Genomic DNA, 13,827 nt, shown 5'->3' with positions numbered 1-13,827 from the left:
GAGAGTTTTGAAGTAGCAAAGTTTTGTTTTTCACTTCGCAAAAATCGACAGTACACCCCTGAGGCAGAGGAGCGGGCTGACCCGAGGATGGGTGGAAACACGCTGAGTTTCTCACTATGTTCTTCTAGGGGGGTTATCGGGTCTCCTCGCTCCCTCCCATCTCATCATTATCCGTCCACCCGTGGACCCTACTTGGTTTCCTCTGCTCCCACTTTTCCCCACCGTTTAATCATTTTCCCCTGAGCGCCTAAGCTCAACCCTGGACCGCAATGCAAAGGATGTTATAACGATATTATAATAGCGTCAGGGTTCCTAGCGGAGGCGGTCTTTCGGAAGTGCGCATGCTCCTAGTTGAGGCGGTCCCTGTAGCAGGTGTGTCCTGCTTCTCCGTCTGTGCAGTAGAGCGCGAGGGGTTGGTGTGCGAGGGATGGGGTGGTTCCCTGGGCGGAGGAGGCCCCTCCTGGTCAGGACTAACTGCCCACTCTAACAGAACTGCTCTGCACGGTGCCACCCGCTAAAGCTAGATTAAATTGGATTCAGAGACTACTTCTTAATGACTTAAGTCTCCTGGAGGGAACAGAGGACATGCATTGGACTAGATAGAACAGGAAAACGAGTTACACCCAGATCTCGCTGGCAAGCTGATTGCTGCTGAGACGAGTGAGGGCTGGTGCACAAAAAGCTAAGTGGCGAGAGGACAGTGCTTTGAAAAGTGCCTCGGGAGAGGTCCAAAAGCAAATACGGGACGACTTAAGGAGAAAGACTGTTTCAGAGTGTAAGGCCACATGGCCTTCGTAGGAAAGCTCTACTAATTTTTTAATAGGGATTTTCTATTCTGGATACAAGATAGAAAATAAATATTATTGTATCTATAAATAAAATCTATTTATTATCCTATATATTGTATCTAGAAGATGCTTTCCACTCTTTATCTTACCATTTATTTCCTTAATAGTAGCTGTTGATAAACAGATCTTAATTATCATGTATTAAAGTTTGTCACTTTTCTCTTTACGATGAACACTTTTTGTGTGCCATTTCAGAAATCTCAGCCTACCTTATGGTTATAAAAAGAATTTTCTGTTTTCCTCTAAAAGCTTTAATATTCTGTTCACGTTTAGATCTGTGATCTATTTAGAACTCACTGTTTTGACCTTGTGAAGTAGGGAACCATGATTCTCTTTTTTCCATAAGGATATCCAATTGATATATCACTTTACTAAAAAGGCCCTCCATTCCAACTACATAATAATTTCTCCTGTCCTAAATCAAGTGACCATATAGGTATGGGTCTGGGTTCCCTATTCTCTTTCATTAATCTCTTTGTCTATCTTTGCATGAATATTTCATTATCATGATCTCTATAGTTTTATATAACAGATCTCCCTACCTGTCATGAAAGTTCTCCAGTTACTTTGCTATTGCTCAAGATTGTCTTAACTTTTATTTCCATTACCATTTAAATTTTAAAATCAGCATGTCAATAAATACACACACATACGTACATGTACAAAAGTCTCTGGGATTTTGATAAGATTTGTTGACTCCATAAATCAGTTTGGGGACAATCAACACCTTCATGATACTAAATCTTCCTATCCATGAACTTGGCATTTCCTATCATTTTAAGGTTTTTTTCTAATTCGTTCAAGAAAATTTCGTAATTTTCAATCTAGATGTTGTACACATCATTTGTTAGATTTACTTGTATTTGATATTTTGTTGTTATGAGATATATTGTTTTAAATTTCATTTTTTACTGATTGATGTTGGTACATAGAGATATAATTAATTTTGGTATATTGATCTTATGTACAGTGACTTTACTAAATAAATTTACTAATTCTAAGCCTGTAAATTCTTTTCAGTATTTTACATGCACAATCACGTATTTTTAAAATACAATGGTATCATTTCATCATATCCAATCTTTATGACTTTTTTCTTTTTCTTACTATATTGTGCTGGCCCAGTCCTCCAGTTCAGTGTTAATTAGAAATGGTGATAGCGGGGCGCCTGGGTGGCTCAGTGGGTTGGGCCGCTGCCTTCGGCTCAGGTCATGATCTCAGGGTCCTGGGATCGAGTCCCACATTGGGCTCTCTGCTCAGCGGGGAGCCTGCTTCCTCCTCTCTCTTCCTGCCTCTCTGCCTACTTGTGATCTGTCAAATAAATAAATAAAATCTTAAAAAAAAAAAAAAAAAAAAGAAATGGTGATAGCAGGATTTTGTTTTGTTTTGTTTTGTTTCATTCTATATCTCTAGGGGGAAACCTTGCCCCATAAGTCATTTTTAAATATATCATTTATTATAGGCTTTGGAAGATAATCTTCACCAGAATAAGGTTTTATTTTTGTTTTCTTCAAACCAATATTAAGTCTTCTCAAATGATTTTACTGTATCTCTTAAGATGGTTATATGATTTCTGAATATCTTTTTTTCTGAATATCTTTTGTATTGAAAAGAATCTCTCCAGCCTCCTGCTAGTGTAAAGTTGAAACATTTAACCCTATACATATAAGGAAATTCAGAATATGTTGGTTTTATCACTATTTTTGAATATATCTAAAATATTCTTAAAATTTCATTTATTAAATTTATAACAAAACCGATGTCTCTGTTTCATAGAAGCTTTGAACTTCTAAGTTCCAGTATTGAGATTCCAACTGAGATATATGTTTTTACTTCTTTGTAGGGAAACAGGCTGCATTAGATCCCTTCATATTGCTGAACCTTCTACCAAACTCAACCGACAAGTATTACACTTACAATGGCTCATTGACATCGCCTCCCTGCACAGACACTGTTGACTGGATTATTTTTAAAGATACAGTTAGCATCTCTGAAAGCCAGGTAATCTTGGAATTTCAAACAAATGCAGAAATTTGAAGCAATTTAAAAATAATTATTTTCTAAGTTTACTACTGAATATCTATTTTAAAGCACTTACAGATGCCTTTGAAGCAGATACGTTAAATTGTATGTTAAATGATCTTTTTTCCAGTTGGCTGTTTTTTGTGAAGTTCTTACAATGCAACAGTCTGGTTATGTCATGCTGATGGACTACTTACAAAATAATTTTCGAGAACAACAGTACAAGTTCTCTAGGCAGGTGTTTTCCTCATATACTGGAAAGGAAGAGATTCATGAAGCAGGTATGTATTGAAATATAATTTTTCTAACACTTTTATAGATTCAGTGTTATAGGAAGTAATTGCAGAATAATGGAAAATACAGAAAACAGATTTTTAGAAAAATTTGATTATTAGCTTTATAGCTTTAGGTAAGCTGTTTTACTTCTCTGAATCTCAGTTACCACATTTATAAAATAACGTTTAAAAACAGCTGTTCTGGGGCACCTGGGTGGCTCGATCCGCAAAGTGACCTTCTGCTCAGGTCCTGATCCAGGGTCCAGACAGTAAAATCTGCATTCTGGGATCAACCCTCATAGTGAGCTCCCTGCTTCTCCTTCTCCCTCTGACCCTCCCCACTGCTCGTGCTCTCTTTCTCACTCTGCTCTCTCTCTCTCAAATAAATAAACAAAATCCTTAAAAAACATTAAAAAATAGAAATAAAAACAACTGTTCTTGGGGGCGCCTGGGTGGCTCTCTCACTTAAGCCTCCCACTTTTGTTTTGGCTCAGGTCATAATCTCAGGGTCGTGAGACTGAGCCCGACAGCGGGGTCTGCACTCATGCAGCCTGCTTGAGATTCTGAATGAATGAATGAATGAATGAATGAATAAATAAAGCTGTTCTTCCCCACACATATAACCCCATTTTGCAGGTGAGAAATACTGAGATTCAGTAAGGAAAGTGATTTTTTAAAACACATAGTAATAGATGGCAAAGCCACCTATGCCAACCTCCAAATTCACGTTATGGTGTTTGTGCTAAGAGCTCTAGGAAATGAATGAATAAGGGGCAGAGGTGCGCAGAGTTTGGGGAGATCACTTCTGCTTGGGGTGGGCAAGAGCCTGTCTGAGAGAACGACATTTGAGCTGAGTTCTGGCGCATGATTGAGGTTTTAAAGCCTTATCTTTATGTGGGCAGCTCTGAGGGGAGAGTATAACACGCAGCAGTGATTGAGAGCAAACACACTGAATCGTTAATGAATAAAAAGGGAGTCTTTTTTTCAGTTTTTCTTCAGGGGAAAAGAAGTTTGTTAGGCCCAAGCATTGGAGAGGACACGAGGGGCAAGTCTCCACACTGCCCTCAGTGTCTTTTGAAGTTGACCCACAGTCAGAAGCCTTTGAAAATGTCCAGAGGACACGATCAGATGCATCTACTGACTTCTCCTTTTTGGTTTACACAGAGCGTGTACTGGTTGATGAAAGAAATAGGCGAAGTGGCCTTTGCTTTGTGGACTTGAAATATTTCCAAGGACATGGGCTTCTTTGATCTCAGCTGTACAGTGAATTCTTGGCCATTTATAATATTAATCTAATAGTCATCTGCTTTTGAAGATTAGCATTAAAACAGCATGCTTTTATTATTTCAATGTAATGTTTGTGAGAATTATTTATCCTTTAACAACAACAACAAAACAGAGCACAAGATAGCAGTGATGACTAAGCTACATTTACCATGACCATAAACTTCTAATTGAATTGTCTCAAAGTGAAGACATTTCATTGTATTTCTACCAGCAATACTAAATACTATAATATTCTGTCTGGTAAATAATAGACAATTGTTTAGGGGGGAAAAAAACCCAGCTACACTTAATCATCTCCTTTTAGAAAATACAGTAGATCAAGTAGCAAATGAAATAAATTTGTTTGGGGCGCCTGTTTGGCCCAGTGGGTTAAGCCGCTGCCTTCGGCTTGGCTTCGGCTTCGGCTCGGCCGAAGGCAGAGGCTTAATCTACTGAGCCACCCAAGAGCCCTGAAATAAATATTTTTATTTGCTATGTACTTTTGTCAATTGTATTTCATTAAAACTCTTCAATGGCTTTCCACTGACTCTAGAATGAAATCCAAACATTCAACGTTGCCTGGTCCTGCAGAGCACTTCCTATTCAGGCCTATTCCTAGTCAGGCTTAATTCTCTGCCACGAGCTTCCTATTCTTGTACCGAATGAACTGTCTGATGTCCTCTGAAGATGGATGACCAGCATCTTACGTGCTATTTCCTTGCCATGGCATGTTCTTCCCACCTGTCTCCACTTGCTTGCCTCCTCCTCGTTCTTCGAGACTCAAGCCAACTTTGCATCACCGAGTCTATCTCTGAGTCTGTCTGAGACCATCTCTGAGTCTATCTCCATCCTCATCAAAAGGGATGGGCACTCATGAAGGTCATGGCCACAGAGGACAAAGTCAGTGATGCTCGTCTGGTGTCGTGTCATGTTCTGTGCATCTGAAGTGCATAGCATTTGCCACAGTATGACAATTGTCCATTTACTTACTCATCTCCTCCATCGGACACTAAGTCCTGTGGAAGAAGTAAATAAGTCTTTAACCTCCATTGAGGAGCTAACATAATGCTCTCATTCACCAAATACTCACTGAATGATAGAAAGAATCCATTTTCATATAATAAAAACATAGCAGGGGTGCCTGCGTAGCTCAGTTGGTAGGGCGTGCAACTCAGTCTCAGGGACTTGAGTTCAAGGCTCATATTGGTCATGAAGCCTACCTTAAAAAAAAGAAAAAGAAAAGACATTGGCTTTTTTCACAAACTGAAACGATAGAATTCTTAGTTTTCCCATCATGAGGATTTACATTCAAGAAATCTTTATTATCTTTTGCCATGGGTATATTATGATGGTTCTCTTCTTAATAGATACATTATCCCACTTCTACTTTTGGGGACTAAATTTGAGAATAAAAATTAAGGAATTGTGTTTATGTTCAGGATTTAATCTTTATTAAATTTAATATGAAAATAAGTTTTTACTACATGAACATTATTAAAAAGGCATGAAACACAGAAAAACACACAGGAAAAAATTAAAATTCCCTGTAATGTCACCACTCAGACCTAGCCACTCTAAGGATTTTGGTGAATATCCTTCTAGGACTTTCTCTTAAATCAAAAATATATTCTTCTATCTCACAGAAATGAGACTTACTACCTATATGTTTGTTGATTTTTTTACTCGATGATACAAATATATTATGCACCATTCTTAATTTTGTGTAGTATTCCATTGTATTGTCATAAGAATTTACTAAACCAGTTCCTCAATTTTGAGGACACTCAAGTTTTATTTATATAGTTTGATTTTATAAATATCTAGCATCCTCATTTTGACTGGGAGTGAAGGGGTGACATGAAAATTGTCACAATTCAGCCTTCAGTAAATACATTGTGGAAAAATATATTTTGCAAAAAACATTGCAAATAATTGCAAAAACCGTGTGAGGTCTGTATGTCTATGTAAGCTTCTTGAGGGTAGAGATTAAGCCTTATTCATTTTTGTATAGCAGGAACTCAATGAACTCAATGTTCCTGTATAGCAGGAACTCAATGAGTGTTTGGAAATGAATGCATATTTTACCAGCACTTCAGTCCTCTATTTTTGCATTTTTAAAAAAGATTTTATTTATTTATTTGAGAGAGAGACAGTGAGAAAGAGCATGAGGAAGAAGCAGACTCCCTGTGGAGCAGGGAGCCTGATGTGGGACTCGATCCCAGGACTCTGGGATCATGACCTGAGCTGAAGGCAGTCACCTAACCAACTGAGCCACCTAGGCGCCCCTATTTTTGCATTTTTATGTAGAGCTGCCATTTATTAGAGACATTTCTTTTTGGCATAATGGAATGGACACTGACCATTCTAAGAATCACAGAATTTAACAGAACCTTAAAGGAGTTAGTAAAAAACTGTCTTTTAGATAATGAGGAGCATGTGTGAATCACCATAAAAACACAGCATGAGTGTAAAGTAGGTGAAGTTCAAGGTCATCCCATATTTCCCAGGTACCAGATGCTTTCCTGCTGCCTTCTTAGCAAGTCTCTCCCACTAAGAAGCAAAGACATCCTGCAGCACAGCGGGGAAGACTCTGGGTTTTGAAGTCTGGTAGACTTCTGATGTCAAACCTTGCTGGCCAGTGTTTATTTGTTAAATAAAATTTGTCAAGTTATAGGATGCCTGGGTGGCTCAGTGGGTTAAGCATCTGACTCTTGATTTTGGTTGTGGTCTTGATCTCTGGGTCGTGAGATTGAGGCCCCCCCTTCGGGTTCAGCGCTCAGAAGGGAGTCTGCTTAAGCTCTCTCCCTCTCCCACCGCACCTCCCCCCTGCTCAGGCACACGGACTCAAATACATAAATAAAGTATTAAAAAATTGTCAAGTTACTTCACCTATAAAATTAGAGTTAAAAAGGCCACTTTGTTGTGGAGTTTAAGTGGGCTAAAGTTTGCAAAGCAGTACAGTCCCTTAAACATAATGTGTCCCAGACTTAGAGCTATATTAATATAATGTGTGTATATACACACTTGTGTGTGTGTGTGTGTGTGTGTGTGTGCACATACATATGGGGGCAAGCAATCACAGCAAGTTGGGGGTGTCATTCAGTTTTCCATATTTAAGGCTTTTGCTTGTTGAATAAAATCATAAATGCAGTTCAGATCTCATTTGCTAGCCTTGCAATATATCCAATGCAAATTTTCTTTTCCTTTTTCAAGATATTATTTATTTGTTCATGAGACAGAGAGAGAAGGGAAGAAGCAGGCTTCCCACTGAACAGGGAGCCTGATGCGGGACTCGATTCCAGGACCCCGGGATCATGACCCGAGTCGAAGGCAGACACTTAACCATCTGAGCCACCTAGGTGCCCCAGTGCAAACTTTCTTTAAAAAAAAAAAAAAAATTAAAAAAAATATATAAAATGCTTTTCAAGACAGATTTGCATGAAAGAGTGTCCCTGTAGCCTAATATTGTATTTGAGCTGCGAGAAATTTTCTGTACTTTCCTGAAAAATGTCATGATGAATTAAACATCAGTAGACTCACCTTCTTGAAGGTCAGTAATTTTAAGTAGCATTCGTTAAGGTCACGTGAATGTTAACACTGTGCTTCAACTACATGCAGAAAAGCGACCTGAAGATTATTTACTTCTTAGACGGTTGTATATTTTGTTGATGAAGTTACAATGTGTCCCTAGAAAAGACTGACTGAATTAGGTAGAGTCTGAAAGATTCCTTTTGGCTACTTGTCTAAAGTGAGTAATGCAGTCATTGAGAGGTACAGATCAATGGCGGATCATTTCTAGTTATTGTTTTTAACATTTGTGGCAATGTTTACATGTAGTTTCATTAAGATCTGCTGCTGCCTGAGGGGAAATCACGACCTTAATATTGGTTGTCTTCTGAGTCTGTAAATCTTCAAGTTCTTTGTAACGAAGTCATCAAAACACCTGTCTCAGTATTTTTTGAAGTAAGGCTCGTCCGCCTCAAAGGAGGATATGGTGGGTTTATCAGTGTGTATCACAGAGTTCTTTTGTCTTGGGCTGTGTTGAACTGCACCAAACATCTGCTCATTGGGAACTAATTGGGTAAAATCTAGTGACATCTTAGGTAATTGTGACCTTTTCTCTGGCACTCCCCAAGAATCACCATTTTGTCTTTTCAGCTGCATCCACAGTCTAACCCTTAGTCCGTGGAGCTAAGGCTGGACCTTCTCCATCAGGCAATCTGTCCTTCCTCTAAACCAGGCACTTAGAACAGCAAAGGTGGAAAGAGCCTTGTTGTCTCCCTTGGCCATCAGCATCAACTTTTGTGCTTGGCTGAGAGACTTGTCACAGCTGGAGTTGTCTATACTCTTCATCTGTATTTCTCCTTCTTTAGTTTCCTTTTCTTTTTCCACGTTTTCCTTTTCCCTTTTAACACTCAGTGCTTCAGTCTTTGGTACTCGCTCTGCAGGTCTTGCGTGTTCCTCTGTGCGGCGCATTCACTCTCCATTTAAGCTCGCAGAAGTCATGAGAAAACACATGACCTGGTATCAGCTGCAAGTGTGTGAAGCTTTTACAACTCTTAAGTGGCAAAAACGTGTAATTTTGAAAGCACAGCCAAACTTGGTCTCAATGGCATATTTCTTTTACAAGTTTCTTTTGCATTCTTTTAGAATGGGGTCTAGGACATAGAAACTCAAAGCACCCATTACATTTAATAGCTTACTAAATTTAAAGGTTAGCAGCTGTCATAGGACTGAGTTTCCTAAAGGCAAGAACAGTGCCATCTTTATTTGTATGTCCAGAGTGCCTGGAACCAAGGAGATGAGCATTGAATGTTAAAAATCGGTTTTGAAGTCAGAACACTTATAGCTCCCTTAAAAAGAAAACTACATACTCGTTCTTTCCATGTGAACAGACTTTGCATTTGTACTGAGGCACTTACTTGTATTCTGTGTGACTTGACATGGACCCCAGATTTGTCACAGCCTGGCTCATTGCCAAGGGCTGCAGGAACCAGATTCTCCTTCTTGGCCAGTGTTCTTGAAAAAATCCATCACTGTGACCCAGATCACGTGCAGCTTGTGGAAAGGAATAGGGCATGGGATTTAGTCTTAAAGAAAGAAATGAAGACTCAGTATGGATCTGAACTCCCCATAATCAAGGAAATTATTTTTTTGTTACTGTCTTATTATATCACTCAGTAGCTTGTATTTGGTGTCTGAGTAAATGTTGATCTGGAAAAGCCTTCCTTCATTTTCAGTCCAGATGATGTGATGTATAGAGTATATATCCTTCTAATATGATAAGCAAATTTTAATAAGAAATATATAAGGTAAACCTGGAAAATTTAGTACAAATTAATAACTTATTCCACGGTCATTACCCACTTTTTTGTATGAACACCAAGTAGTGTATATGAAATGAACTAGATTATTATTTTAAAAAATCCATTCCTACCTTATAGAAAGGCAGCCCTTTGGCAAGATCATAAACAATATACAGAAGTACCGGTATTTCTCTTGAATACGTTCTGAAGTATATTATCTTTTTTCTGGAAGATCCCTATTTCAGCTAGCATCTAAAAGATAAAATTCAGCTGCCATTTTATAACATGTTGCTAAGCTATTGATTATCACAAAAGAAACATCTAAAAAAGTAAATTTCTCATTAAAATGTGAAATCTCAACTATTAAACAAATTACCTGTAAGCTCTAACATATTTATAAAGCAGAAAGCTAAGGAATAATAACTCAGTGACAAGGAAATACAAGTTTCTTTTTAAAGCCCTACTTTATATTAATGCTGATTCTTAAAATTTGAAACATCTGCTGATTTCAACTATTAAGGCGAAATAAACACAGACATCCCACCAAAGTAATTTTCTGCTAATTAGGCAGCAGTTCTTTGGGTATTTTTGCAGCTAATAATTTTATATTTTCTCGAGAGATTTTTGCTTTGTGTGCATGCATAAAACTTTAATGCATTTTAAGATAGTTTAAGATAGTTTCCTACTCACTAAAAAGAGGGATTGACTTTTGTAGGACAAAATCTACAAATGATATTGTCCAGAATTGCTTTCAACCTTCTAAAAATGAGCACGGGGTTCATTAGAAGCAAGATTGAGGCAATCCTGTTCCTCCAATGATATAGCTCACGTGAGTAGCGAGCTCACTTTTGAGATGCTCGATGATCTTCTGCCATCTGGTGGCCACCAAAGAAGGGCCACTGGACAGAGTGACGACGATGTAGTCTAGACCTAAATTAGAATGCATTTTCTTATTCTACATTCATGCCTCTTGAAGAATTCATGTTTTGGGAGAATTATCCTCTTACGCCGAAAGAAACACCTCACCCTAAATCCTTAATAAACAAACTAAAAAACCCGTAGTTTTTACAGTGAATAGTCCTGTCTCTAATTCATATAAGATTATACATGTATTATTTAAAGTATATATATTTATATTTTTCTGGAACATTTATATACCATTGCTGGCATAGCATACATAGGCTAAAATTCCTATTATTAAATACTGTAGATACAATTTAAGTTTCAGTTGACGAGGTCACTTGTTAGTTTTGGCTGCCCTCTTGTGTTCACAAGCGAAACTACAAGTTAGTATAGACAAAAGGCTTTTCGGTCCCATTCTGATGATGCTGTTGCAGTATTTTCACTGAGTCTTTAGCAGTTGACCATTGGTTGACTTACGTTAATTGCATGGTCTCATGTAGTGTCTTTGTAACTTCAGGAATTTCCTGGAAACAAAGCTTAGACTCTGTGAGCATATCAATCTTTAGCTTTAGAGAACTTTCTCCCTCTCTTTTGCCAATTTATCTGGCCTATGAAAAGATTATACTTATTGATTTGCTCCATTAGCACAATATCATAAAATTTTATAATTTTCATTCTCATAATTAGCCCAAATTACCACAGTATGAATGTATTTCAGAAAGTATCAGAATACTCTTTTTGATGGTATTAAATCTTTGGCATGATTCCCAGCATGGGCTTGAATTTGCTGTAAGAAGTCCCTGAACGATTTTCAGAGTATTTTTTCAGATCAAACAAATCTCCTAATTTCCTAAAATTAATTGCTTAATCTATTTAAAAATGCCAAAGTGGGATTTTTGTCCGCAGTTTCAAAACATACAGAAAGGATAGTTTTAGTTGTTCTCGTATGGTTTTCTCTGATAGAGAATTTTACATTATTTCCAGGATTTTGAAACAACATAATGTTTGGCAATAGACCCTGTGTTATAATTTTAAATGCTCTTCATCCTGAGCCAAAGATACCTGTCAGGTACCAAACAAGAGAAATAAAAACATCATGGAATTGAAGATACCCTTTGAATTGGCATGCCAAATGTATTCAAGACAGTGTTCTAAACAATAGAGAAATAAAAAGCTGTGGCTCTTCTGTTTATAACCTGCTGCAAGACGCAGGACCTGTTCAGGAAAAAATAATGTAAGAGAACATGCAATTAATGCAATAGTAGTGTTAAAGCAAAACATACAGTTGAAAATGACACAGCTCACTTCACATTGATCAGAGCATGTGTAGCAGGAGGGAACATTCGACCTAGACGTTTCCTGAATGGGAAGGTAGGAAGCAGATAAAGGAAGGAGGGAAGGAAGAAGTGTTTCAGATCTACGAAATGGCATAAGCAAAAGCTCCATATTGGAGAAGTGTTAACTTTTCACCTTCTGTTAAAATAAAAACACAACAAATTTTCGTAGAATATGTGTTTTTCCTTGTTAAAAGGCTAGAGGCTGACATTGTAATAATAACTGGACTTTTTGTCTCTCTCTGAAGTCTGCAGTTCAGAACCAGAAAATGTTCAAGCTGACCCAGAGAATTATACCAGCCTCCTTGTTACATGGGAGAGACCTCGAGTAGTTTATGACACCATGATTGAGAAATTTGCGGTTCTGTACCAGCAGTTAGAGGGAGAAGACCAAACCAAGCATGAATTTTTGACAGATGGCTATCAAGACTTGGTAACTACGAAGATCAGTTGTTTCGTGTATTGATAACATTGTGGTTTAATTTCCATGGAAAAAACTTAGAAGACTTTAATTATATCATGTACTGATAGCACTAGAATTTAATGTTCAAGGTAAAAATTAGAAATGATTACATATTGTTGCCCTAAACTTTGTGTGAAACTCTCCAGTGCAGAGGAGAGGAAGCAGAAACTATACTAAATTAGGTCAAAACTTACAGGGAATTACACTAGGTTCTTATCTGTCTTCAGTTACAGAAAGGTCCCAGCTTTGCCAACAACAGCATTATAGAGTAGACACTTATACAAGACTTAGGACCTAGAGTTCCTCTAGGGTAGTCTCTCTTTACAAATAAAGGGACTCAGAGAACAGTTAAATACCTTGACTGTGATCTCACAGTTGTGGAAATAATTGAACCTGGAATCTCAGTGCTCTGATACTGTCATATATCATTGCCCCACCATACTCTATCAGCACGAGAAAATAGAGTAGGGGACTCTTTGCAACAAATTCCCAAGTAACAGATGTGAAGTCAATTGAGTTGGAACTTTTGGAATCTGAGGCAGATTCCAAAGGAATCTGATCCACTCCCTTCTCCTCTCCACCCACGCACACACACTAAAGAAAATAAACTACAGTATGAAACAGGTGAATCACTGTATTATACACCTGAAACTAACATTGTATATTAACTAACTGGAATTAAAATTAAAACTTTTTTAAAAAGTTCAGGTTCCTTCTGTGACCTGATTATCTCAGTATTAAACTTTGTCTTGATAGGGAAACATTGGCCATAGATTGGGGTCTAGTTGAGAACACCTTATCTGGGTATGGCCCTAGGAGAGCCCCAGTGCAGGCCAAAGGCGTTACTGAACTGTGCATTCACACAGCTGGAGTCCCACAAGGCCGAGGAACCTGCATTTAAACAAAAACTGTCCTTGATACCATGGTGTTGAATATCGTATGGAAAAAACTGATAAAATGCCTAATTACTTTTTAATCCAGGTGTCTAGAACAGAGATATTATGAACTATGCATGTCATGCAATTTTGAGAATATGCGATTTTTTTCATTTCATAATGATGTTAAGAAAATAATAATTCTATTACTGTTTGGCTTATATATTGTTATGACAAAGAGATAGATTGGTTTTTCATTGTATTTTTCACATTTGCCCTTTGCAAATGGTACATGTTTATTTGTCTAAGATATTAATTTGTAGTTTAGGGTACTCATTTAAGAATCTGATGAGTTCTAGTTAAAAATAAAACTTTCTAAAACTAAAATTGATTTTTCAAAAAAAACAAACAAACAAAAGCCTAATTCGCAAATATCACAAGTTCAATTTAACAACATTGTGGTTCTTCTTAGATTAATAAAATATATTTTCCATTAACAGATGAGAAAATGTTTTCTAAATTCAGATGTCTGTTA

At 37.5% G+C, this 13,827-nt stretch overlaps 1 protein-coding gene across 5 annotated transcripts in view; it reads left to right on the top strand.

The window, feature by feature from the left end:
- PTPRZ1 (protein tyrosine phosphatase receptor type Z1) overlaps positions 1-13,827 on the top strand; it is a 176,652-nt gene that overhangs the window by 104,985 nt on the left and 57,840 nt on the right. For all 5 annotated transcript variants that reach the window (XM_082692236.1, XM_082692237.1, XM_082692234.1 and 2 more), the window contains exons 7-9: positions 2,692-2,849; positions 3,001-3,151; positions 12,203-12,387. In XM_082692236.1, the coding sequence (XP_082548362.1) occupies positions 2,692-2,849; positions 3,001-3,151; positions 12,203-12,387 (494 nt within the window). The remainder of the gene's footprint in view (positions 1-2,691; positions 2,850-3,000; positions 3,152-12,202; positions 12,388-13,827) is intronic.

Source organism: Mustela nivalis (assembly GCF_964662115.1).
Source record: "Mustela nivalis genome assembly, chromosome: 12".
Classification (NCBI taxonomy): domain Eukaryota; kingdom Metazoa; phylum Chordata; class Mammalia; order Carnivora; family Mustelidae; genus Mustela; species Mustela nivalis.
This window is presented reverse-complemented; position numbering and strand designations above follow the sequence as displayed.